The following is a 27,066-nucleotide window of genomic DNA, read 5'->3' on the forward strand; positions in this document are numbered from 1 at the left end:
TTTGAGACCCCCCCCCCAAAAAAAAAAAAAAAGACAAGTGAAAAGGACTAGCAAAAGAGCGATAGAACATAAATGGAGAATTAAGTGAAAAATAAAGATGGGAAAGGTAAAACCGAAGACAAAGTGAGCAGTGTTTTTTTAATGAGAAAGAGAAACGTGTGCAAAAAGATCAACTCCAGGATAATCATGAAATAAGGGAACGGTAAAACGCTGTAGAGACAAGTATGTACAGTTGAGTCCACCCATGGAAGTCAGTGAAATTTGTTTGCTTACCAAACATCGTAAAATTTATTTTACTCTTCGGAAATACATATACTGCCATGACAAATTCGGTATCAAATGAAAGAGCATATTTTAAGCTCTTTCACATGATTGGGATGCCATTGGGATTACAGTGCATTTTTATATAGGATTTTTTTCTTTGAAGAAAAAAAGGTAATATTCGTGCCAATTATATTTTATTTCTTATTATATTTTCAAACATCGTTTAATAGAAATAAACAAATGTCAAATCTATGGTTTATATTACATTTCTATCATGATGTGTCAACACTAAACAATAAAGTGTAATCTGAAATGTTTGTGTTCAGAAGTAACTAACACAAAATATCGACGGGATGGTCCGGGCTGAAAAGATTTATATCTAAATAAATGTAGTAAAATTCACACAGCAAAATGCTGAAAATTTCATCAAAATCGGATAACAAAACATTGAATTTTAAATTTTATTAATATTTCATGAAAGCACATCATCATGAATATTCATTAGGTGGGTTGATAATGTCACATCCCATTTTCTTTTTTTCTTATGTTATTACATGAAATCATAAATACTCTATTTTTTAATACATGTGTAAATGATGTGTCTTCATTTTGATGAAATAAGTTGCAGAAATAAATAACTAATGCACTTAATCAGTTGTCAATCCAATTGTTTTAGTTCTTGGTAGAAAAAATTGAATAAATCTTATTTTATATAATAACATACCCAAGAACAAGTGGAGATAATCATTACATCATCAGCCCAACTAATGAATATTCATAAAGACATGCCTCGAACTGTTTCACCGGAATAATGCAAATCTTTATAATTCAATAACTTTGTTATTTGGTATCCGATTTTGATCAAATTTTCAGCATTTTGCTTTGTGAATTTTACTCTATTTATTGAGATATAAATATCTCCAGCCTGGACCATCCCTCTAAATGCTTTTGTCAAGTTTTTATTTTTAATTTGTCTAAAACATGGAGAGTTTTTTTTGGAAAAATGACACCTAAATATTCTTCAGCTCCTGATGACAAAGCAATGTGACGAAGGGGCATGACATATTTATTTGTTTGATATCAAGTTCATCATGATAGCACAATTATTTCATAAGATACAGTACTTTTTTTAGGTTTAGCAAGTGTCAACTTTTCATTGAATTTCCTGGGTTTATGTAATCTTTTTGCCTCAACTTTATCTTTTCTGCGCTTTTTCAGGCTTTTCTGTGTGTGCATTTCCCTTAAACTACGAAAAATATACATGTACCTCAGCATCGTTTTATCTATCTTATCTAAGTGTACATGTATATGTGATTTGTATGTAACTGTATAGACCTGCATAATTGTACATATCTTTACCTAGTAACTTTGGGCGTAAAAAAGCTTTCAGTCTGTAAATTGTATGCATAATTATGTTGTGTGCTGACTGTGGCAATAATGACTGCTTCATATTATTTGCATCAGACTTATTAGATTTATATATGATTCATATGCAATATAAAATGGTCTAATGGAACTTCTCCATCATCATCCTCCAATGAATTCATAGCTGGCAAGAAAGTGTAAGTGAAAGGTCTAATGGGTTTCCAGCTTGAAATATTTATTGACTCTTATTCAGCAATGTCATTAAATATTCTTTTGAATATCTGGTGTGATATTCTGCAAAGAAATAAATCAATGTAGACAAATACATTCGAGGAAGACATGCCATTAACGGAAGCAAACGATTCGTGGAGGAATAAAACTTACATAATTGCACGATAATCGCTGACCATTCAATCTCTTCGGGTTGAATATTGTTCGCCTTTGGTCTAAAAGCGAATAATGTATAGCTCGTGAATATATTTCGAAATTAACAGTCAGTATTTGGATAATGGTTAGCAGGTATCAGAAATTAGATGAGTATCATTTCGGGTAAATGGTTACAAAGGTCATTTGAGATCAATTAAGAATCGATATGGTGTTCGATATTAACAAAAATGTCTAATCATATTGTAAATGAACTTGGGATCTGATTATCAAGGGCTGAAAATCATGACTGCTGCTCTATTAAACTACGCAGTGCAAGCGAGACCCAAAACACACCCCAGATATCCCAAATCCAAGAAAAACACCCATAACTTGATCGTCATAAGATATGAACATAGCTTTTATTTTAAACGTAAGGGAGTCATTAATTTGATTTAAAAACAAGAATACTGCTCAATTAAGGGCATAAATCTTCTTTTTTTATATTCCTGCATGTTTCTTTTTTCATTACGCCCTAATCCGGGATAAACGCCATAACTTGATCAGCGTTAGATATGAACATAGACGTTACAATGTTACAGAATATAATGAACGAGATATTCTTCATCGGTTAATAGAATAGAATAAAACTCAAAATGGTGGAAATCTTTTCTGATTGACATTTATCTATTTAGCCATGCAATTATTAAAATCATAAATAGGTACAATATAACCCGTCATTTATTTCAGCTAAATAGTGAAGAAGATTTCGCTTTACCGGTCGGGCAAACTATATTATTTATTCTCTAATGTGCTTGCTCATCTATTCGAATTGATTTTACAGGCTCTCGAGTAATGGATGCACACATAACTTGAAATCGTTGAATTGCAATAATTCATTTAGTCAGCACACATGTCATGAAGATCCATTTGAGCATGTCCTATACATAACATTGCGATCGTGCCGTTACCTTATTGGGTACAAAAAAAGGAAATTGAAACTAATTCCATCATAAAAAAAACGTTTTATAAAATGGCTAGAGTGGTTTGCCTCGTTTCTGCATCAGCGAAACTAAATATCACGATCCATTCTTGTCAAAAGTCACTTTTGAAGAAGACAAACAAATTGTAATAATTTATCTATTTGTTAAAGATGATTCAACAATAATTGATCAGAAAATCAACAAATACAAATGACTTCAGATAATGATTTCTATTTTTGTTTGGTTCGAAAATGAAAATAACGGTAATTTGATAGTGAATACAATAGTATGTCAGACTGAGATTTTGAAAGTTCCCATTATAAATATCAATTGATAAAGTACTCTTGAAAGTGCTCTTGGAAATTCAATAGTTTGGTTTGACGGTTTTATGTAGATAAAAAAGGGCTACAATGTCAAGGACAGACGAGCCCCACAACACGAGGTACAAAATTTCTTTACCAATTGATTTGATTACAATACCTTTTTTAATACAAAATGCACGAGCCCACTCGACGTCAATGCGCGAAAGATTACTGAATAAATTATGAAATAATATCAAAGTATTCACAATTGGAAACCTCGACATAATCAGAATCAGAAGCCACAGTCTTAGTTGCACTGTTGAGTTGGCATCTGTCGCGGCGAGGGAAGTAATTTATCGAGGCACAATCTCCAGTATTCAGACAGCGCCCTCCACAGTTGGTCAAGGTAGACTGGTCAATTTCTTTGATTACATTATTTCTGAGACAGTATCCTGGGTTTGAGGTATCCTTCTTAAAGAACATTGATCTGGACGTGCTGGAGATAGTAGTGGCTGAAAAGGAAGGGAGAAGTTTGCAATAATTTGTTTCAAACTAGGAAACAAAAAGTAATAATAAGATTTCTGGACAGGTACGCCCTATTCGATATTGCTATCAATGACTAGGCAATTAAGGCCTGCTCTTAAGTTTCCAATCAAATGCTTCTTTACGAGCTTTTAGCAAATCATCAGTTGTCAGCAACAAAAGATATATGGAAAGTACAAGGGTACATCACCCTTCCTGTAGTAACTAAACAAATATGAAAAATAATAAAAGAGTTTTGGAAACGATAGACATAGAGGATAAGAAGATTCTGCTAAAAGTAGATGTGCGAATGCTCAGTCAAGTATTTTTGTTTTTTCGAGTTTTAGAATTACGCATTTGCAAACTCTATTTCATCATTTTCTTCTCGTTGTGTTTCCTAGTAACACTAAAAGGTGTAAAAAACAAAAGACACTTTCTTAATCAAACTTTTTTGCACTTGATGATTTATCAGAGACATCCTATTATGAAAATAACTGTTAAACGAAATGCCTTTTTTGGGGTGCCTTGTTAAAACATTTTTTGCCCCCCCCCCCCCTCTATCCTCCCTCATAATTTTTCATGTTGGATCTTTGCTCTCATCAAAACAATTTTTACAAAATATCAAAAATTTCTTTCAAAGTGTCTCTTGATATTTTCGAGGATAAGAAATATTTTCAGTGTTTTTTTTAAATACAGACTTACGGCTGTCCCTCGTTCACTAATGAAACCTTTCAGATTAAACCTTTCATTTCATACTTTCATTTGCACTTAAAATGTAAAATTTGTAGGCCTACAGCTCTGAAAATTATGATACCGATGACTAGACCATGATAATATATAGTTGTAATCCCCCATCCACCACCACTTAAAGGTCAAGTCCAGCTCAGAAAAATGTTGATTTGAATCAATAGAGAAAAATCGGACCAGCACAATGCTGAAAATTTCATCAAAATTGGATGTAAAATAAGAAAGTTATGACATTTCAAAGTTTCGCTTATTTTTAACAAAATAGTTATATGAACAAGCCAGTTACATCCAAATGAGAAAGTCGATGATGTCACTCACTCACTATTTCTTTTGTTTTTTATTGTTTGAATTATACAATATTTCAATTTTTACGAATTTGACGATTAGGACCTCCTTGCCTGAACCAAAATGTTAAAATAATGGAATTCCACGTGTTCAGGGAGGAATGAAACTTCATTTCACATGACAATGACGAGAAAATCAAAATATTTCATATTTCATATAATAAAATACAAAAGAAATAGTGAGTGAGTGATGTCATCAGTTCCCTCATTTGCATACTGTCCGAGATGTGCATATAACTGTTTTGTGAAATGAAGCGAAAATTTAAAATGTCATAACTTTCTTATTTTACATCCGATTTTGATGAATTTTTCAGTGTTATATGCTTGTTGAATTTTTCTCGTTTTATTCAAATCAAGTTTTTGTTGGGGAAGACTTGTCCTTTAATTTCAAAACTTAGAATAAATCCAGATCAGCTGTGAATAGTGACAGCCTGAAGTTACATTTGTTTGGAATCCTATAAACTTAGTTTAAATGTAATTTATTTTCAAATCTGTTAAAATTATATCAAAATCCAGTGTTAGAATCCAAATGTTCGACTGGTCACTAGTTCGCATGCGATGTGGATTTATTTACCCCCCGTTAATGAGAATAACATACCAGACTTTTTACAAAGAGCAGATATCTGACTTGTACAGGGAAGATCATACCAGGGACCGTTATAGACTACAACACAGTCTTCATTTCCACCCGCGTTGTTTGGTTCTGATCCTGCCCAACCTGAGTGTATAAAGCGACAATATTAATGAAGAGTTTAATGGAGAGAAGAAAATAAGAGAAATGCAAGGAATATGCGGGGCGAGATAAGGAGAGAGACAGGGGGAAGGAGAGAGAGAGAGAGGGGGGGGGGAGGTAAGGTGGAAATTAAGACATGCCCATGAGGAGTCATAAATTATAATCGTGAAAGCATTATGACAATTGAATCAGAACACAGCCTAATCAAAATGGCAGAATATGTGAGGAATATTATATGAAGATTGCAATGACGTCACAACATTTATGTCTTGAGTTGTAATCGATCATACGGAATCGAAAAAAAAACTTATTTTAAAAAAGTTAACAGAAGCGTTTAAAAAGTTAACATGGTTAAGGCGCCATCCATCTGATGAGATGGTGGGATATATAATGCTGCCAAGTCGACTTATAAAAAGTTGCATGTCGACATATTGCGAGTTACAACAAGTCAACTTATCCAACATTGTCACATATACATTTCAAAGCTCGTCTTAGCAATATAGTAACTTCTGAAATTTCCATGGCGAAGAAGAATAGTGTAGCAGGTTTCACGGTACACCATGTATCTTTCTTGGGCAAGTGTTGGTCCTGAAAAGGACCACCCAAACTCGACGTTTTGACAAGTGTGTTCTTGTCGTCTTCAGGAATATAGCTTTTCCCATCGTGTCGATATGCAACTTTTTTATTTGAAAAATCGACTTCGCAAGATGCCTTTAATCGCCGTATTGACATCATACGGCAATTAAGTCGACTTGGCATTATGAAATATCTCCTAAAGTAGATTCTAATGCTACTGTTTGAACCCCTTGCCTTTCCCCTTCATAATTCATCCCGAATCATACCTGTAAAAGTAATTGGATGGTCATCATTACCACACCGCCAATCACCCTCTGAGATGCTATCCCGGCAGTCTATCCACGCACCTATTCCATAACCAAGATAAGAAGTAATAAAACTTTGTTCTGCATCTGATGTTATCTCAGTTATCCAAGCATCGTATCCTTGACATGTTTCCAAAGCGTCATCCCAAGTCATCCCGTTAGTATCAAGGAAGTAGCAATTTGAAGAGAAGTGCGACCAGCCAGATGGGCAGATATCTACAGTGATTTGAACAAAATAATCTGTCATGATGTAACAAAGAAAAAAAATCCGCGTTCTTGTAGGTTAATTGGAGTAAACTGGATTATAAGTTCTCCTTGGTAATTATTTTTGTCGATCATGAACCTACGGAGGCTTTAAAGTGCCATCGACAAGATATCGGGATATTTTTTTTCCTGTCGATTTAATAGCCCTATTGTGTTGACATGGCGCGGGATATGACATCTTGCCAAATAGACTTATATTTTAAAGTTGTATGTCGACATGGTGAGATAGGTTGCTATCTTGCTATGTCGGCTTATGAACAGTTATATCTCAACTGGACAAGATAACGTATGTCGCCATGTCAACATCGTAATTTTTTATATGTCAGCAAATAGGTCTCACTTTTTGTTAGTCGACGAAATCGTTCGTAACCACTGATCTGTTACGAAGGATTGTACGAACAACCGGTGATCCTTTCTTCGGAAATAAATCAGCATTAGTCTGTGAATATGGTGTATATTATTTACCACAAGAAATTTCACCACTTGTTCGTATAGTCACTCGCCAACTTTGGAAAAGTATTATGAAGCACTCACTTGGAGTGAGGACTCGACATATCCAGAAATCATTAAGAAATTTATGATAAAATTAAGAAAATTGGACTCACCATCAGCACCCTGTAGCGATGTTGTCCATAAAGTCAAAGTCATAAAGCTAACAAAAATGACGTTCGTTATCGAGAGAATACATTTGGATGTAGGCATTATTATTTCCCTTCTCGTCAAATAATGATGTAACTTTGTCTTTGGTTGTGGCAGATAATAGAGAATCTGTAAATTTTTCCGCGAGAAATATTTCCAGAATATCTTATAGTAGCGTCCGAGATTGTTAATGCATGCTTTTTTTTAAAGAATGAATTCTGCTTTAATTTTGCTGGTCAATGAACTAACGACTAATAGATAATTAGAAGTGAATGCACGTTTATCATGAGACCTTTATCCCAATAGTAGGATCACAGACTGGAAAATTGAATCATTGTTAAAGTCTCTCCCTAATCATGCTAATGAAAGTACTAGTTCAGGCCCAAAAGAATTATGAGTTCAAGCACTTTTTGACCTCATCTATCATGTCTATAAGTATACATAATTAAGTTTTGATAAGGGAACGTGACTAATTAAGATCTGTTGCATAACGCATTAGCATTACAAAGGAATTACCGGAACACCCAACGTACTTAATTAAGGCATATTCAAATTATACATGACTGTATTGTTCTCTCGTCTCCCATTTTAATAAAATATCATTGAAACACACTTAGTAAACGATCATGAAATATCATGCAGAAAATGTTGTTGTTAAACGGCATATAATTTAACAACTCGTTCTTCAATTTGTTCTCTCGACTTCTATACGACTTATCATGTACGTCGATTATAAGTCATGAGATCGAAGTAATGTAGTCGTTGGAATCAAGATACAACGTACTGGGAAAAAAATGAGAACAAGTAATGAAAAAAATATGCCCGTGGTTGGCAGCGGCTCTGTAAATACGAGTTATGCAGAGTATATTTATGTTATCTGACATTTTAGATCATTATAATCACTGATCAAATTTACTGTCGTGTTTGTTTAATAAAGGTATCTATAAGGTGGTCTTGTATGATAAATGCAATGATTTTGATATAAGCAATCATCAATCACCAACCAAATAAGTCGTAATTACAGTAAATTCAAAGATCGCCTCTAATAGTAATGTCCCACTTCGTTTGGTTTTATTCTTGGTGCATTCAGAGCATTTAACAAATTTTTTACAAATTTTATTCTGGATTCACCCCCAGAAACTTGAACTTTTTAACTACATGTAATGATAACTGCCTCCATTTTTAACCACATCTTGCCTGCACTTTCTTGACTTGATCTACCAAGTTTTAACTTCTGTCATTTGGTGTCAGAGATGTCTACATGTATGCCAGGATTCGTGAGACATTTTTGAATCTACACAGTTGGAGATCGGGTATTACACCAAGTTACATTATAACTATTTTTATATGCACACATTGTCTTTGACATTAACTGTCTACAACTTGTTTTTCCTCCAGAGACGGTGAATCTATACATACTTTTTTATGCCCTTGACTTGAGTATAGATCTGCATGTACATTATCACAACTTATCTTCAAGTCTTGCGCCATCACTTACACTTATTAGACTATATACGTCATTAATAGTGTCCTTGTTTGCAACGACAGTGATTTTATGTAGCTGTGTTATGTAATGCTTACCCAGCCATCAAGGACTCTCCTTCAGCTCTTCGTATTTTTACTCTTGTGGAAATTTGTAAATACTCAATTTCAAATTGATCCGAAGCTACAAACATTTACAAATAACTTGATCACAAATTTCTCGGCCAATTTCTCACTATGTCGATTTAAACGTCTTAGGTTTTTTAAGACTCGTATACAATACTACACTAATACACATGCAACTTTTCAAATACCACTTATCTGTGGAGACGTCGAGCCCAATCCCGGCCCTCAACATCATCACACACATGCCACCATTAGATGTCAATCTTATCTTCAAGACTCGCCAAAATCTACATGGAAGCCCACGACTACAGGATGCCATTTTCACACTGAAGACCAGACAACATGGTACCCTAGGAATCTCAGCTTCTCAGTATCAACCCACGAACAACTCATCAGAAGACTACGACCCGGCTTTGACTTAACAACTCAACATTCTACTCACAATTTTCTTCAGCAACCACTTGATAATGATGTATGGAAGCGAATTCATAAATTGGGAATCTCACGTAAGCGAAAAACACATCGTGGAAGTAAAGGGCATGGAAGAAGAAGACCTCAAAGCCCTTCGCGTTCTCAGCAATGTTCAACTTCCAAGTCAATATCGGTATTAATACGACCGCGTATATCTTCTCGTAACCATAGAAGAACTAATGTCTGTCTGAGTAACTTGAGATTCTAAAAACGTGATAATAACTCATTGCAAAAAGTTGAGTATAACTTACCAAATGTATTTTTAACCAATGTTCGCTCACTCAAGAATAAATTTGATGAAATAGCCATTGCTGTTCATACATATAACATTGATATTTTTTCCATAACTGAAACCTGGTTAGATGAAAACACTTCAATTGATTATACCTGGGTTTAGTTCCTTTTCCAAACAACGTATCAACAAGAAAGGAGGATGTGTAGCAGCTTTTATAAGAGATATCTACAATCCGAAGCGTCTCTCTGTTCAAGTACGCGATGACATTGAGATTATTTGGATACGTTTAAGACCACCTCGATTACCTCGGTCAATATCATGCATTATCTTGTGTACTGTATATTTTCCTCCTAAGCATCCAAACTCTGAACTTTACATTGACCATATTTTGTCTACTATTGACTCTTTATCGACAAAATATTCTGCTGGATTTATAATAACTGGTGATTTTAATGATTTAGATATCAGTCAAATACTTTTATTGAATAATTACATGCAGGTTGTTGATAAACCCACCAGGGGTCAAAACATTCTGGATAAAATCATTACTAATATTGGCTCTGCCTATAATCCAGTGAGGATTTTGTCACCTTTGGGAATGAGCGATCACAACTGTATCCTTTGGTGTCCTTTACTTCATTATTATGGACATTTGTCTCATAATCAAAAGAGCAAAAAGACAAAAATTGTACGTCCTTTAACTGATAGTGGAATTCGGGAATTTGGAACTTGGTTAACCCATTATTCTTGGGATGAATTGTACAATACCATGGATGTATCTGTAATGTGTAACATGTTTTTGCAAGTCTTAAAATACCACATAGATTTGACATTTCCTACTCAGGTTATTAAATTTCATGAAAATGACAAACCATGGATTAATGGCAAAATTAAATCACTAATAGAAAATAGGCAAGAAGCTTTTTAAAATAATAATGTAACATTGTGGAAACATTATAGGAACAAGGTACAGAGGGCCATAGACTTGGCAAAGGATAAATTTTATAATAAAAGAATACAGAAACTTAAACTTAATAATCCAGCTGATTGGTACCGTCATATCAAACTCATGACTCATGGTTCTCAATCTCAAACACATATTGATATACCAAATCTTTCATATGAGGAACTTCAAAATTTTAAGTGTGTAGCAAATATTATCAATGACAGGTTTTTATTGATTGCATCTGACCTTCCAAAACTTGACAGGTCAAATCTGCCAGCTTATTTGCCATCACCCTCTGAATGTCCAACAGTACAACCATTGGATATTTACAATAAATTACGCAAATTAAATTTGCAGAAGTCAACTGTTTCTGGTGATCTACCTATCAGAATTATTAGAGAGTTTTCCTATGAATTATGCTTTCCACTATGTCATATTATAAATACTGCCTTTAAACAAGGTATCTTTCCACAGATATGGAAACTTTCTGAAATTGTACCAATTCCAAAATCTTTTCCTCCTGTGGTGTCTGATCTAAGACCAATAGCCTTAACATCTTACTTTGCTAAGACTGCTGAATCGTTCATTGTTAAGTGGTTGTTGGAGGATATATGCGATCAGATTGATAACAATCAATTTGGTAACCGTCCAGGTCTCTCTACTTGTCATTATCTTATTTCTATGCTTCATAATCTCTATACGAATGCTGACAAACAAAAAAACATCTCAACTATGGTGTTGACAGATTTTTCTAAGGCTTTTGATCGAATTGATCATAATATTCTTATTCACAAATTAATATGCTTGAACGTACGACCATGTGTAATCTCATTAGTCATTGATTTCTTGTACTGCAGACAACAGTCTGTAAAATATAATGGTCACATTTCTGATGTCAAGGACTGTAATGCGGGCGTTCCGCAAGGGACAAAGCTCGGCCCTGTGTTGTTCTTGATTATGGTAAATGATGCTTGTAACAATTGTCCCCTACCTTTCTATAAGTATGTGGATGATTTAACAATTGTAGAAGCTAGAAATCAAAACAAACCTTCTCAGATGCAAAGAGAGATTGACTCTTTGCTTGCTTGGTCTTTGGCTAATAACATGAAACTCAATCTTAGTAAATGTGTTTTTATGACTATTTCATTCATGAAACAGCCGATACACCAAAATTTCAATATCAACCAAATACCAATGAATGAGACCAGTATTGTTAAAATTTTGGGTGTTTTATTTCAACAAAACCTAAAATGGGATTCTCAAGTTAATGAAATGATAAAAAAATGCAATAGACGACTGTTCATGTTGCGTAAACTTAAACGGTTCAATTTACCCATGTATGATCTTATTACTGTGTATACTGGATACATTAGACCCATTGTGGAATATTGTGCTCCTCTGTTCCACTCCAATCTTACTAAAAATCAAACTGATAACATAGAAAAAATACAAAAACGTGCAATCAAAATCATACTTGGTTCCAGGTACATTGCTTATGAGGATTCACTAGAAATGTGCAATTTATCAACTTTGGAACAAAGGAGGGTTAAGTTATGTTTAGACTTTGCTTTGAATTTAGAGAAACATCCTAGGTACTCATCTTGGTTACCTGTTGCTAGGAATATTGATTTTAACCTAAGACATGTAAAAAAATACTCACAATTACATTGTAAAACTGATAGGTTTCAGAAGAGTGCAATTCCATATTCTATTAATATCCTGAATGAATATCATTCCAAAAACTCTTAATCTGTCCAGTTTTAAGTGATTCCTTTGTTCATATGACCAAGAATTCCTTCACTTTGGAATGGAGTGTGAAATGTACACTGCCCATGCAAATTCTTTAGGGCAGCAGTTTGATTTATATTGTGCAATAACAGCTTACACTGTCAGGGAATACCAGTGTGTATGTATAGTTCACATCTCATGTCAATTGACATTATGCCATAACTTTGCAGGGATAGGTGTCGTGTGGGCGGTACCGGAGCGGCGGACGCGACATCGGGACTGGCCCCTATGGTTTCGGAGTGCTGCAGTTTGGGGTGTGTGGTTCCGGACGGCTGTTGCTTGGTTGGACGGGCGCATTAGACTTTTGGTCGCATATCCGATCGGGTTGGGTGGCTGGGAGGAGTGTGTTTCCCTGGGAGTGATGGGTGTGACAAGCTTGTGCCATGCCCATTGCTCCCGGGGGATACATTTCTCTCGGCGCCTTTCCGTCGTGTGTGCGACTGGTGGTTTTTTTGCGCCTGTCCAGCTCGGAAGTGGCTGTTTGGGACCGAGCATTTCTGGGCTGTAGCGCTTCGGAGGTGTGGGGGTCCCGGGGGGGCCACTTACATTGACGAGTGGATACCATGCGCGACCAAAAAAACACGTAAAAAGGATGTCTTTTTCACGATAGGGCACGTTACGTACGTAACGTGATAAGGGTGTCAAAAACGCAAAAATAATGAAAAAAGGTTATCTATTTCACTAGGAAAATTACGTGTTTAGGGTCGAATTTGCGGGGATGATGAGACAAAATTAAAATGTCTTATAAAGGATGTCCTTTTTGCCCCAACACTACGTGTTTAGAGTCCGATTTGCGCGAGGTGTAGAAGGTGGGGTCGTACTAAATCAAATAAGGTAAAGCCGACGACGGGACCCGTAACAATAAAACATTCCTGTACTTGTTTAGGGGTTCATTTCAGGGAATATTTGCCAAGAGTATCGTTTTGTTTCCAATACTTGTTAAGGGTAGGGTTTCACACGCCAATACTTGTTAAGGGGTGCATTTTCAGAATATGGAAATTACGTGTTTAGGGTGCTTTTCGAGACCCCATGGTCGCGCATGGTATCCACTCGTGAATGGAAGTGGCCCCCCCCGCACCCGGGGTGGGGGTATGTCTCGGAATCGCGTCCGTTGCTCTGGTGTTGCCCATTTCCAGACCTGTCCTCAATTTTAATTCTGATTTTAATTTGCATTATATATTTATGAGTTATCTTTTATTATTCTAACTTAATTGGTTTGGAGGCTTATGTTTGTATTTTTATGATTTTTGTATATTGATAGTTTACTTTGAAATTTTCATGTTGTTCAAAATGGTCTTTGTATATATCTAATCTTACATGTAACAAGATCTTTACAATGTAAAACAATGTAAATTTAGCCTTTGGGCTACCATGAATTGTTTTTTTTAATAAAACCATTTATCTATCTATCTTTAAGATTCTCGACTATTCTAGTCCTTTTGAACCGAACTACTTTGTTACTACTATCGCAATCGCGCCATACCTCATTAAAATACAACAATAGAAAAAGTAGGTTTTTATTAACAAATTGATAATATGAAATGGCAAAAGTGGTTTGTCTCGTATCTTCAATATTCGAACTGAATATGAAGACACCCTTTCGACATTCATGGTTCTTTGTGGATTATTTTTCATCTGTCAAATCTGTAAATGAATATAATTTGTTTTAAAAAATCAGTAAAAATATCGAAATTGAAGAGACTGCAAGTTTTAATCTTCCAGAAGTGTTTAATTGATTCAGAGTAAACAAGGAGAGTAAACATGGTAAAGGGGCTGTCAATGAAATCTGTAGATTACACTAACAAACTGCCGAAGTTACGAATACATACAACATGAGGTAATGGGTAATCTATGAAACCAATATGTATCAACTAATTTTAACAATTTATGTTAATAGTGTACAACACGACAATCATTAATCAACTATTACTTTCAAGAATATAAAGCAGCAAAGAAATCAACATCAATATCACGTAATATTACATCCAACATGGAAAATTTCTAAATTTATGACCCTATTTAATAAAGTAATTTTTATTTGGATATTGTAAATGTTGGTATTGAAGTGACTAAGTTTAAGGCTCTCCAACGCTACAACTTTTCTAACACCACAAAGTTTTTAGGAAACCTTTCCCACAAGACAGCTAAAGGCGCTGTTGTTATGCGCGAGAGCCATCTATCCTGTATGTTGGAACAGGTGAAGACTGTCAATCAATCCGTCAATCACTGTAAACTATTTCAATATTCTTTTCTTCATTTCGTCTTTTTCTCCCTTAAAATGTGCATTGGAAAGGTAAAATTCATGTACCATTTGCAATCCTTGACTCTTAAATTATTGAAGCACACCCTAATTCCTAACAAATTATGAAAGAATATCAAAATATTCACAATCAGAAGACTTGAAATAATCAGAATCGGCAACTTCAGCCTTAATTACACTGTTAAGTTGACATCTGTCGCGACGAGGGAAGTAATTAATTGAGGCACAATCTTCAGTCATCAGACAGCGCCCTCCACAGTTGATCAAGGTAGATTGGTCAATTTCTTCGATTACATTATTTCTGAGACAGTATCCTGGGTTTGAGGAGTCTTTCTTGAAGACCTTGGATCCGGAACGCGTAGCTGAAGATAAAGATGGAAAGTTTAACAATAATTTGTATAAACAAGTGGAACGCCTCTGGCAGTCTCGAATGCATTACGCGTCGATATTGCAGCAGCGCTGACTTTGAAAACAGCGGCTATTTAAGAATTCATTCACAAAATACAACATTCATGAATTATGATACTAGTAATAGAATACTATGTTCATTGATCAAAAAGACCTTTGACCATGATCATGTGACCTAAGACATCTGCAAAACAATTACGTATAATTGATTACCCTTATATCTATTTTTCGTAAAATAGATATTAATGATGCGAATTCAACAAATACCCCAAACAAGGCCAAAGATTATTGAACGTTAATAACATTCGGTCTTGGTCATGTGACCTTAAACACACATGGGATATTAAGGGATACATGGTTGCTCTGAGGTCCAAGTTTCATGAACTAGATCCATAAAATTTGTAGGTTAAGATAATTCCACAAATACCCCCAACATGACCAAAGTTCGTTGACCCTAAGTGACCTTTGACCTAAGTCATGTGGCCATGAAATTCAGGCAGGATCACCAGTGATACACCATTACCCTTATGTTTAAGTTTTATGTACTATGTAATATACTTTCTAAGTTATGACAACATTAAAAAAACCTAATCTTGGTTAAGATTTAAATATTGATTTCCCCCAACATAGTCTAAGTTCATTGACCCTAAATGACATTTGGCCTTAGTCATGTGACCTGAAACTCAGACAGGGTTTTTAGTAATAGTTGATTATCATTATGACAAAGTTTCATGAACTAGGTCTATTTACTTTCTAAGTTATGATCACATTTCAAAACCTTAACCTTGGTTAAGATTTCAATGTTGACGACGCCGCCGTCGGAAAAGCGGCGCCTATCGTCTCGCTCTATGCAAGCAAGACAAAAACCTCAGCCTCTAATTGGAATTCAATATGTGCATCCACCTTTAATGGATTATATGGGGCCTATTCATTTACTTCTTTATTGTCCCTGTATTTCAATGACAAGTGTCTTTACAGCTTGTACCAATTGTTAGAACTGATATCGATAAAAAAGTGACACGAATCATACGATTAGGGGGCGCCTAATGGATATTCGAACTAGGGGGTGCGCCGAATTGATGTTCGCACTAAAGGAGCGTCGAATTGATGTTCAAACTAGGGGTGCCAAACTTGAACTGGGGCGCCAAATTGATATTTTAACTTGGGAGCGCCAAATTGATGTTCAAACTAGGGGCGACAAATTGATGCTGGAACTAGGGAGGGCGCCGAATTGATTTTCGAACTAACTCTAATTTGAACTATAGGGGGCGTCAAGTTGATGTTCGAATTAGAGGGTGTCGAATGGATGTTCGAACTGGAGGGGGGAGGCGCCAAATTGATGTTCGAACTAGAGGGGGGTGCCGAAATGATGTCCGAACTAGCGTGGCGTCAAATTGATGTTCGAACTAGGGGAGCGCCAACTTGATGTTTGACCAGAGGCGACAAATTCGTGTTTCAGAAAGGGGAGGACAATACATGAGATTTGACCTTGATCATATGACCTAAGACTTGTCAGTGATACTTGATTGTCCCTATATCCAAATTTTATAAATCATATCTATAAACATTGACAGTTAGGACAGCAATCTAATAATTACCTCCAAAATGGCCAAGGTTCGTTGACCTTAAATAACCTTTGACTTTGGTCATGCATGACCTGAAACTCACACGAGATGTTCAGTGACGCTTAATTACTCTTATTTCCAAGTTTTATGAACTAGACCAATACACTTAATACAGAGGTATGATAATAATTCAACAAAGACCCCCCCCCCAACTTGGCCAAAATTCAATGACCTTTAATGACCTTTGACCTTGGTCATGTGACCTTAAACTCAGGCAGGGTGTTCAGTAAAGCAGTGGAAAGCTTTACTTAGATTAGGACATAATATCAGGGATCTAACTAGCCCCTGGCTAACCCATGGCTAAGGGGGGTTTTGTCCTGATTGTGACTGTTATTGCATAACATTTAGCAAGCTTATTTCTTCCCGTTCTTTAAATTTTTCAATCCTCGACAGCCCGGTCGTGTTATTAAGTCCTTCTTTTTTCTTGTCCGTTTCCACCATATTCTGATTTTCCAATTAACTCGACAGCCCGGTCGTGTTATTAAGTTCTTCCCTTTTTTTCTTGTCCCTTTCCATCATATTCTGATTTTCCAATTAAGCTTTTGGCCCTACCTTCATTTCCCATTTCTTTTTGCCTCTTTCTCCCATTTTCGCGCCAGTCTTGCCCTTGCAATTGAGTCATATATTCTGATTTTATATCCCTGTCTTGCTAATCATGCTAATGCAATAGTATTTCAGGATATTTTGTACTTCCGCACATGTTCTTCTTTCCTTCCTTTTCCCGCTTTCCTTCCATTTTCCCTATTTAGATTATTTCTTTCCCTTTCTTTAAATTTTTCCCTTTCCCTTTCCCCTTTCCTCTTTCTCTTTCTTTCTTTCTTTCCCTTTCTCTCTCAAGTTTTATGAACTAGGTCCATATATTTTCGAAGTTATGATGGCATTTCAAAAACTTAACCTTAGGTAAAGATTTTGATGTTGATTCCCCCAACATGGTGTAAGTTCTTTGACCCTAATTTTGTCCCTAAATGACCTTTGACCTTGGTCATGTGACATGAAACTCAGGCAGGGTATTTAGTAATACTTGATTAATCTTATGGCCAAGTTTCATGAACTAGGGCTATATACTTTTTAAGTTATGATGTCATTTCAAAAACTTAACCTTAGCTTAAGATTTGATGTTGACGCCGCCGCCTGCCTTTTTTACGAAATCAAGTCAAATTCGCCCCTCCCCCACCCCCTCCCTACGAAATCCTAGATCCACGCCTGAGTAGAATAATCGTGCTGGCAAATAATTTCTCGTAGGCCAGGTTACCAAATTCCACCTCATATACAAATCATCCAGTCACTTAGAGTGATTGAATTTTGATTGGAAGATCACACAGAGCAACGAATTACATATTGGTGGGAGGTATGTTCAAAATGTTTGGGGGCATTAGCATCACAATGTAGATGCAAATAGCCACTGGAGATATCATCCTGTTGGTAGGTAAACCACTTGCTGATTTACCATCCATTAACAATCACAAAATAGTGCTCCCAGCCCGGGTTCCCAGTCATTTTATCACGCAAACAAGTAATTACCTCGCATGTCGTAATGAAGTCATTCCCTGGGGAAAAGGGTATTCAAATACAAAGCTTAATACGTTTTGTGTTAGGTATTCGACACAAGTGAAAGTGTCAAGTTTTCCATTATTGCATGTTATTATTGTATTATTAACAGATCGAACCGTTGATAAATGTAAATTTAATGTATACGAACAGTAGTTCCAAAGCGCATCATGTTTTAGTGCTATCTGTAGCAGAAATAAACAACAAGCAATGACAATCTTTAGTTCAAGGAACTTTCTTTCCAAAATATATCTTTTCTAGGCCAAGACATGAAATTGAATCACGATTCTGCATGAATAGCTCAGTAATATAATTGTGCGGTCATTCGGACATTTGAATTTATGGGATATGCTAAGGAACAACCTCAATGTAAATCAAAAAAACAGTTGGTCGTTAAATGCTTTCAAATCAGGATTTTATAATAAAAATTAAAGGAAATTATGATTTTCCGTATATCGTATGAAACAATCAAAATATGTGAAGGAAAATAATAATTTTAAAGCCTGGCTTAACAAAAATGTGTGATAGTTTGATCATTATTTTAATAATTGGATAACGACGAAGTTCATATTGTTATCATCACTTTGATTATTAATTTATGTTTGCTTAGATTTTAATGTACTTTTTTGTTTGTTAGTTTTTGAACATTCTTTTGGGTTCCATATTTGTATAGATATTATAATTAATATGTAATTGTACTGCTGATTATATAAATATTAGTGATTCAGTCCAACTAATAAAAGAGCAATGTGTGTTATGTGGACAGGACCCTTGTGGAAGGCAGTAATGAAACTGACAATGCTACCCTGTAATGATAAAACTACAAATGAATGAATAAATGAATGAATAAATAAATAAATAGATGAATAAATAAATAAATAAATAATTTTTTTTATGGTATTAGAAGTGTGCAAGACATGGGAAGCATATTTGAGAATGGACCTAATTTATCATTGGCGGATCCAGGAGGGGGGAGGGATTATGGCCCCTTCCTGATGGAGGAGCAAAAAAAATTTAGAAAAATAATAGATGAGAGAGAAGAAAAAATTTATTAGGAGGCTGCACTCTATAAGCTCCGCTTTTTAGCAGCCTCCTCCATTTCCAACCTGATATGTATAACCTTTAATATACTAGTAATTTCTTGTACAGGTATATCTGAAATATGTTTTGTTATTTATATATGTCAACATGTACAAAAGAAACTGTAATTGTTGAAAATGGAAATGGAAATGAAATGAAAAACGAAGGGGGAAAGGGAGGAGGAAGACGAGTAAATAAAATAAGGTGAGGGGGAAAACTGGCAAATAAAGAAATCTTCCATGTCACTGTATACAATTTCGCTCGTGCTTCGACCGAGCTCGCATTGCTAGTCTGATGATGAGATACATATCTTGTTCAATTGGATGATATTAAGTTTTGAAGTCAATATACAAAACATATTTCAGCTCGGACATCTAGCTTTCACTATTTTGTTTGAATTATAATGTCCCTTTTTTAGGTCTGAATATCAAGAATTTTCAGCTTGCGCTTCAAGCCCGCGTTATTTGATCTGTGATATGCCTATCTGTGATATGCATATCCTTTGATTGCCAAAGAATAATTACAACAAGGAAAGGCCTATAACATAATGTTAGAAGACTCAACCCTCCCTTACTATTGCGAATAACATACCAGCCTTTTTGCAGACGCTGGCAGATAGCAAGGCTGTACATGGGTAATCATTCCACAGGCTGGTGCTGTCCACCTTGATGCAGTCTTCATTATTTAAGTAGTTGTTTGGTTCTCCTTCATTCCAATCTGAATAAATACAATGACAAATGAAATAACGGAAAGAGAGAAAGATGGTAGGTAAAAACGGTTACACTTCGTAATTCCGAAGGTTCGTAATTCAGAAAGACGTAAATTGCCTATACCCCCGGGGGGGCCAGTTCCATTCACGAGTGGATACCATGCGCGACCATGGGGTCTCGAAAAGCACCCTAAACACGTAATTTCCATATTCTGAAAATGCACCCCTTAACAAGTATTGGCATGTGAAACCCTACCCTTAACAAGTATTGGAAACAAAACGATACTCTTGGCAAATATTTCCTGAAATGAACCCCTAAACAAGTACAGGAATGTTTTATTGTTACGGGTCCTTTGGTTGTCGGCTTTACCTTATTTGGTTTAGTACGACCCCACTTCTACACCTCGCGCAAATCGGACTCTAAACACGTAGTATTGGGGCAAAAAGGACATCCTTTATAAAACATTTTAATTTTAATCATCCACGCTAATTCGACCCTAAACACGTAATTTTACTAGCGAAATAGATACCCTTTTTTCATTATTTTTGTGTTTTTGACACCCTTTTCACGTTACGTACGTAACGTGCCCTATCGTGAAAAGGACATCCTTTTTACGTGTTTTTTTGGTCGCGCATGGTATCCACTCGTCAATGTAAGTGGCCCCCCCCGGGCCTATACCTCGATGTTCGTTAATCCGAAAACGAAAAAGGCAGTGGCGTATCTACGGGGGGGGGGGGAATGGGCCCCCCCACTCGGCTGGCCAAAAAAGGTGGAAAAAAAGAAAAAGAGGGATAAAGTGAGAGAGAGAAGGAAGAAATTATTGTTAACTATATTATATTATGATTATAGGATGTTATATTATAAAAATTAAATACATATCACAACTTTATTAAACATAATTTGCTCAGGGCCTATGTCTTCATTGTTCCTGATGCTCGCATTGTCTGTTTAACGAGATATACAATCCTGTTGTACTAAACCTCCTGTTTTCAAGTCAATATACACCAAATATATTTCCTCGCACTTCGAATTATTATTGTTTTATGTAGTGACACATCATTTTAAGGTCTTCATATAAAACATTTCCCGTCCGCGCTTACGTTCGCATTAGTGAATTAGTGAGATATGTCTGCTCTTCATGAATTCCTATAATCAGTCCTTAAAATGTCCCTTTTTCTGATCTGAATATCAAAAATTTCAGCTTGCGCTCGCATCATTTGGTAAGTGAAATAGACTACTATGCTGAGGTATGTGTACTCTTAATATATTCTTTTTTTAAAATAGTCCATTAAATATCCATGTTTGGGGTGAATCTATACAAAAATTTCAGCTCGCGCTCGCTTCATTTGGTAAGTGAAATACGTATGGTCTTCATGTATTCCTACAAACAAGCCTGTCCCTCTCCTTCATTCCAATCTGAATAAATACAATTTCCCTATTCAGGTCTGAATTTCCTAAATTTTCAGCTCGCGCTTCGCGCTCGCAATATTTGATTAGTGAGATGCGCATGTTAATCATGATTACAATTACTACAAGCGCTTTATGTGTTCGGATGCATATAATTCTAAAAAAATCAGCAAGCTTTTGGAACTTGCATTAGATTACTGTGGTGAGATATGTATACTGCTAATAGATTCCAAAAATATAGTCCTTAAAATGTCCTTTGGGGTCAATATATACAAAAAAATCAGCTTGCGCTCCGCGCTCGCATTGTTTGTTTAGCGTGACAGGTACATGTCATGATTACAAAATTTTGCTTATAATGTCCCTTTTTAGGTCTGAATATCAAAAATTTGCAGCTTGCGCTTCGTGCTCGCATTATGTGATCAGTGACATACATATTCATGAAATAGCATACCTAGCAACTGAGCGCGCTTTCGCGGGCTCACTAGGTGACTCAAAATTTTTGCTGGTGCCCCCCCCCCATGCTGTGACGCACGGTACGCCACTGGAAAAAGGGTTCGTTAATCCGAACATTTTGTGGCGGTATTCCGAAAACGAAATAAGGTTCGTTGTTCTGAATGTTCGATAATCCGGAAACGAAATAAGGTTCGTTATTCCGAAGGATCGTTAATCCGAAAATGAAATGAGGTTCGTAATTCCGAATGTTCGTTAGTCCGAAAACGAAATAAATAAGGTTCGTTAATCCGAAAATTAAATAAGGTTCTTATTTCCAAATTGTGTAAAGAAATGGATTTCTTTACATAATATTTACATTATAAGAGTTGCCAAAGCTGCTGTACATGTATAGCCTAACACACATTCGTATACTTTCTCCCATAATTGTACTGTATCAAAGCACTAGCTTTATATCAAAGCAACAGCTTTGATCCAGCTGAGGCATGGCTTTTGTCATTGTTCAAAACCCAACTTCACCCGACAAAGGAAATCATAATTGGTATGGTGTCGAAAATCTGTCTATCTGACGGTCAATTGGATCAGGGTCGCCCTAACCAGTCGATGTTTCTGTTTGTGGTAACTCCCGTAGGAACTCGGCAGGACAGCATTTTTGCTGGTATGTGGTCTAGTGGTTAAGGCACCGGCGTTCAAAGCTGGGGGCCCGGGTTCGATTCCCGGCAGAGACATTTTTTCGGCATCACCAATTTCTCCAAAGGGTAGATAGCTCCGGGGAACCTTGACTTAAGCTACGCCTACCATTGTTCTCTTCATCCATTTCTTTACACAATATTTAAATTATAAGAGCTGCCAAAGCTGTTGTACATGTATATAGCTTCACACACATTTGCATACTTTCTCCCATACGTGTACTGTATCAAAGCACTAGCTTTGATCCAGCTGAGGCATGGCGGCTTGTCATTGTTCAAAACCCAACTTCACCCGACAAAGGAAATTATAATTGGTATGGTGTCGAAAATCTGTCTATCTGATGGTCAATTGGATCAGGGTAGCCCTACTCACTAACCCGTCTATGTGGTCTAGTGGTTAAGGCACCGGCGTTCAATTAAAGCTGGGGGCCCGGGTTCGATTCCCGGCAGAGACATTTTTTCGGCATCACCAATTTCTCCAAAGGGTAGATAGCTCTGGGGAACCTTGACTTAAGCTACGCCTACCATTGTTCTCTTCATCCATTTCTTTGCACAATATTTAAATCATAAGAGCTGCCAAAGCTGTTGTACATGTATAGCTTTACACACATTTGTATACTTTCTCCCATACGTGTACTGTATCAAAGCACTAGCTTTGTATCAAAGCAATAGCTTTGATCCAGCTGAGGCATGGCGGCTTGTCATTGTTCAAAACCCAACTTCACCCGACAAAGGAAATTATAATTGATATGGTGTCGAAAATCTGTCTATCTGATGGTCAATTGGATCAGGGTAGCCCTACTCACTAACCCGTCTATGTGGTCTAGTGGTTAAGGCACCGGCGTTCAAAGATGGGGGCCCGGGTTCGATTCCCGGCAAAGACATTTTTTCGGCACTACCAATTTCTCCAAAGGGTAGATAGCTCTGGGGAACCTTGATTTAAGCTACGCTTACCATTGTTCTCTTCATCCATTTCTTTACACAATATATATATATATATATATATATATATATATATATATATATATATATATATATATATATATAGTACGTGCGTCCCACAAAAAACGAAACCGAGATTTATCATAACTTAATCACAAATACAATAGACAAATGACCTACCATTTTAAAGCTTAGAATCTCCTCTTTCATCTGAAATTACTTAGATTATTTTTCATTTACGCATGAGTGAGCAAAAACAATTTGAAAAGGGGATACCAAAAAGTCACTTGGCGGGCCGTATCTGGGTTTTAAAAAGAAAACCATTTTCAAAAAGTTCAATATCTGCTCTTTAATTTGATACCTCAATTACAGAAAATGGTCAAGAAATAACAAAGTTCTGGTTATTTGATATAAGGCTTGAATTTCAATAATTTCATAAAATGAAGAGGTTTTACAGGCTAGCGTTCAAACTCACTCGACACTCCGTTTTGTTGACGATCAGCCATGTATGAAGTCTTTTGTTACCGTGCGATAGCTTCTGTGGGAAACCAGTGGAAACAAGTTTATTTAATGAAATTAGGGAAATACAAGCATTGTTTCGAGGGATCATAACTTTTTTAATTCTCGACCATTTTCTGTGATTAAAGTATCAAAGAAAAGAGCAGATATTGAACTTTTTATTCATGTGATTTTCCTTGTGAAATTCAGATACCCCCCGCCAAATGAGTTTTTAGCATCCTCTCTTCGAATTGTTTTACTCACTCATGCGTGAATGAGGAATAATCTAAGTAATACCAGATGAAAGAGGGGATTCTAATTTTTACATTGATAGGTTATTTGTCTATTTTATTTATGATTAAGTTATGATAAATCATCGCTAAATCTCGGTTTCGTTTTTTCTGGGACGCACTGTATATATATATATATATATATATATATATATGTATGTATGTATGTATGACTCATGAGAAAGAGACACATACATGTATCTCACCAACAAATAAGTGCGAGCGCGAAGCGCGAGCTGAAATTTTTTAGTGTACTGTCCTGAAAACAGGAAAAAGGTCCTTGTTTAGGACCGATTGTAGTAACTCATGAGGGGAATACATATCTCACTATAATATAACACAGATAATGCGAGTGCTGAGAGTGAGCTTAAATTTCTTTATATTCTGACCTGAAAGCTTGATATTTTAAGCATTTATGGTACCAATGATTAAGACAGGTATCTAAAAATAAACAATAGATGCGAGCGCGAAGCGCGATCTGAAAATTTTTATATTTCGATCTTAAAAAATGACTTTTTAATAAAAGAACAAGATATATAACCAACAAAAGATTATTGCAAATCGAAGCGGGAGTTCTTTTGATGTTCAGAACTGAAAACGGGACATTCTATTCACCTATTTAATCATGAAAAATATGGGTTTTTGCTCACGAAATCATGCGAGCGCGAAGCGCGAGCTGAAAATTTTTACATTCCAATTGGAAATTTTGAGCTCGCGATTTTAAATCAAGAACGAGTTGTGTATCTCAATCTCGCTTGCTGATTTCTGTGTAACATTACAATCTTATTTTATTTTTGCAAATGCGGAATTATTGGGGCGCAAACGATATGTTTGCCCCCAAATATTTTCATTGGTGGGGCGATCTCCCCCCTGCCCCCCCCCCCCGGATCGACGCCTCTGGTGAGAAGATAAAGGGCACTAGTAAACATATAAAACGGGTCTTTCTCAGGTGGAAGGGGCGCAGAACACGTTCATGATCGGACACTTTTTGAAAACAATTTGGCTAAATTAAGAAACCGAGAGCTCATTCAGGCAGGAAATTGTATTTTAAGAGCAATCATCTGAAATGCAGAACAGATACCTATGAGAAGATAAGCTAAGACGGGTCCTCCTCAGGTAAAAGGGCACAGTACACGCTCGTGAGGGGGCATTTTTCTTACAATAAACTTTCTTTATATTCAAAATTTAAATATTCCAACATGGCCAAATTATGATGGCAATATCCCAACATGGCCAAATTTCATTGACCTTGAATGTCCTTTGACCTTAGTCATTCGACCAGAAATTCACGCAAAACTTAAACTCTGATGCCAAGTATCATGAACTATGCCAAGATACTTTTTAAGTTGACATTTCAAAAATTAACCTTGATTAAGATTTTTATTATAATGTTGACGACGCCGCTGCTACCGTCAGAAAAGCGACGCTCTGCTATCAGGCGAGACAAGAATTGATAAGAATAGTCGGATTTCGTTTCGAGCTTAGATGAAAGTTTCGAACCATATCCCAGAGGCGTCGATCCAGAAAGGGGTTCTTTTTACCATGTTTTCACGACTGGGTGATCTACGCGCGTACAGTGAGTAGGATTGACATATTGCCAAAAACAGGGAAAATTAGTTTATTTTTCAACTTCTTTGTGCACATGGTGAGTGGAAAGGGTATAAGCATTATGAACATTGTTTAGGTTGTTGTAGAATATACTTGTTTAGGGGGTCCAGCTTTTGACCCCGCCCCCCTCCCCCGAAGAGTCCAAGGCAGCAGTTTTCTCAGATACGCCTTTTGATACGTCGGTTCACAAACCTAAACAATTCAAGGAAAAGAATAGTCTGCTGTGAACTGATTATGTTGGATGTATTCTGACCAGACTTCAAAATCAAATCAATTTTATTCTCATCAATATAGTTGGATTTTCACTATTAACCTGTTCCCATTTCTTCCCCTTCAACTATCCGTTATCCAACTCCCTCGGATTCTCCCTTAATTGTTTCAAACATACTTGTGAAGGTGATCGGATGATCATCGTTGCCACATCGCCAGGTACCCTCTAAGACTGTATCCCTGCAATCTATCCAGAAATTTATTCCAGGAGCGACATGAGTAGTAATAAAACTTTGTTCTGCATCTGATGTTATCTCAGCTATCCAAGCATCGTATCCTTGACAGGTTTTCAAAGCGTCATCCCAAGTCATCCTGTTAGCATCAAGGAAGTAGCAATTTGAAGAGAAGTGCGACCAGCCAGATGGGCAGATATCTACAGTGATTTGAATAAAATAATCTGTCATGATGAATCAAAGAAAAAAACATCCGCGTTCTTGTAGGTAAATTGGAGTAAACTGGATTATAAGTTCTCCTTGGTAATTATTTTTGTCGATCATGAACCTATATATGGAAGCTTTAAAGTGCTATCGACTTAACAATATGCGAGATATTTTGCCTTGCCCAGTTGATTTAATAGCATTATTGGCCCGTATTCTGATAGCAGGTTTAAAGTTGTGGTTTAAGTATGGGAAGCCAAATGTATCAAAATTTTTTATTAAGTTGTATGTTTCTTATGTTTACTGTGCTCTTTCCTGATTCATCGATGGTGAAGACAAATTATCTATCTACCCTTCCTAGACAATTACGAATGATTTTAGAGCCAAATGGGCTGAAATATGACATCTCCACTGTTAGTGATTTATGTAACAATTGGCTGTCCATACTT

The 27,066-nt window shown here is 36.2% G+C and overlaps 2 protein-coding genes across 2 annotated transcripts in view; both read right to left on the reverse strand.

Annotated features, from left to right (window-relative positions):
- Positions 1-1,794: 1,794 nt before the first annotated feature.
- LOC121409109 (C-type lectin domain family 4 member E-like) lies at positions 1,795-8,222 on the reverse strand. Its single transcript, XM_041600934.1, has 4 exons — positions 7,374-8,222; positions 6,466-6,720; positions 5,489-5,608; positions 1,795-3,789 (listed from the first exon to the last, which is right to left on the reverse strand). Exons 1-4 carry the CDS (start codon positions 7,468-7,470, stop codon positions 3,518-3,520), a joined length of 744 nt encoding a protein of 247 aa, XP_041456868.1. The 5' UTR covers positions 7,471-8,222; the 3' UTR covers positions 1,795-3,517.
- Positions 8,223-13,713: 5,491 nt separating this feature from the next.
- LOC121409110 (perlucin-like protein) overlaps positions 13,714-27,066 on the reverse strand; it is a 29,111-nt gene continuing 15,758 nt past the window's right edge. Inside the window, exons 2-4 of the mRNA XM_041600935.1 lie at positions 26,359-26,613; positions 19,968-20,093; positions 13,714-15,077 (exon numbers count right to left, since the gene is read on the reverse strand). Coding sequence (XP_041456869.1) covers positions 14,818-15,077; positions 19,968-20,093; positions 26,359-26,613 — 641 coding nt within the window. The 3' untranslated portion in view covers positions 13,714-14,817. The remainder of the gene's footprint in view (positions 15,078-19,967; positions 20,094-26,358; positions 26,614-27,066) is intronic.

The sequence above is a fragment of the Lytechinus variegatus genome, chromosome 2 (genome assembly GCF_018143015.1).
Source record: "Lytechinus variegatus isolate NC3 chromosome 2, Lvar_3.0, whole genome shotgun sequence".
Lineage (NCBI taxonomy): Eukaryota > Metazoa > Echinodermata > Echinoidea > Temnopleuroida > Toxopneustidae > Lytechinus > Lytechinus variegatus.

Coding starts and splice junctions, on each gene's coding strand:
- LOC121409109 (XM_041600934.1), bottom strand. CDS start 7,470: ATGCCTACATCCAAATGTATTCTCTCGATAACGAACGTCATTTTTGTT. Junction 6,721..7,373: donor ATCGCTACAGGGTGCTGATG/GTGAGTCCAATT, acceptor AAATCACTGTAG/ATATCTGCCCATCTGGCTGG. Junction 5,609..6,465: donor CCATCCAATTACTTTTACAG/GTATGATTCGGG, acceptor TTATACACTCAG/GTTGGGCAGGATCAGAACCA.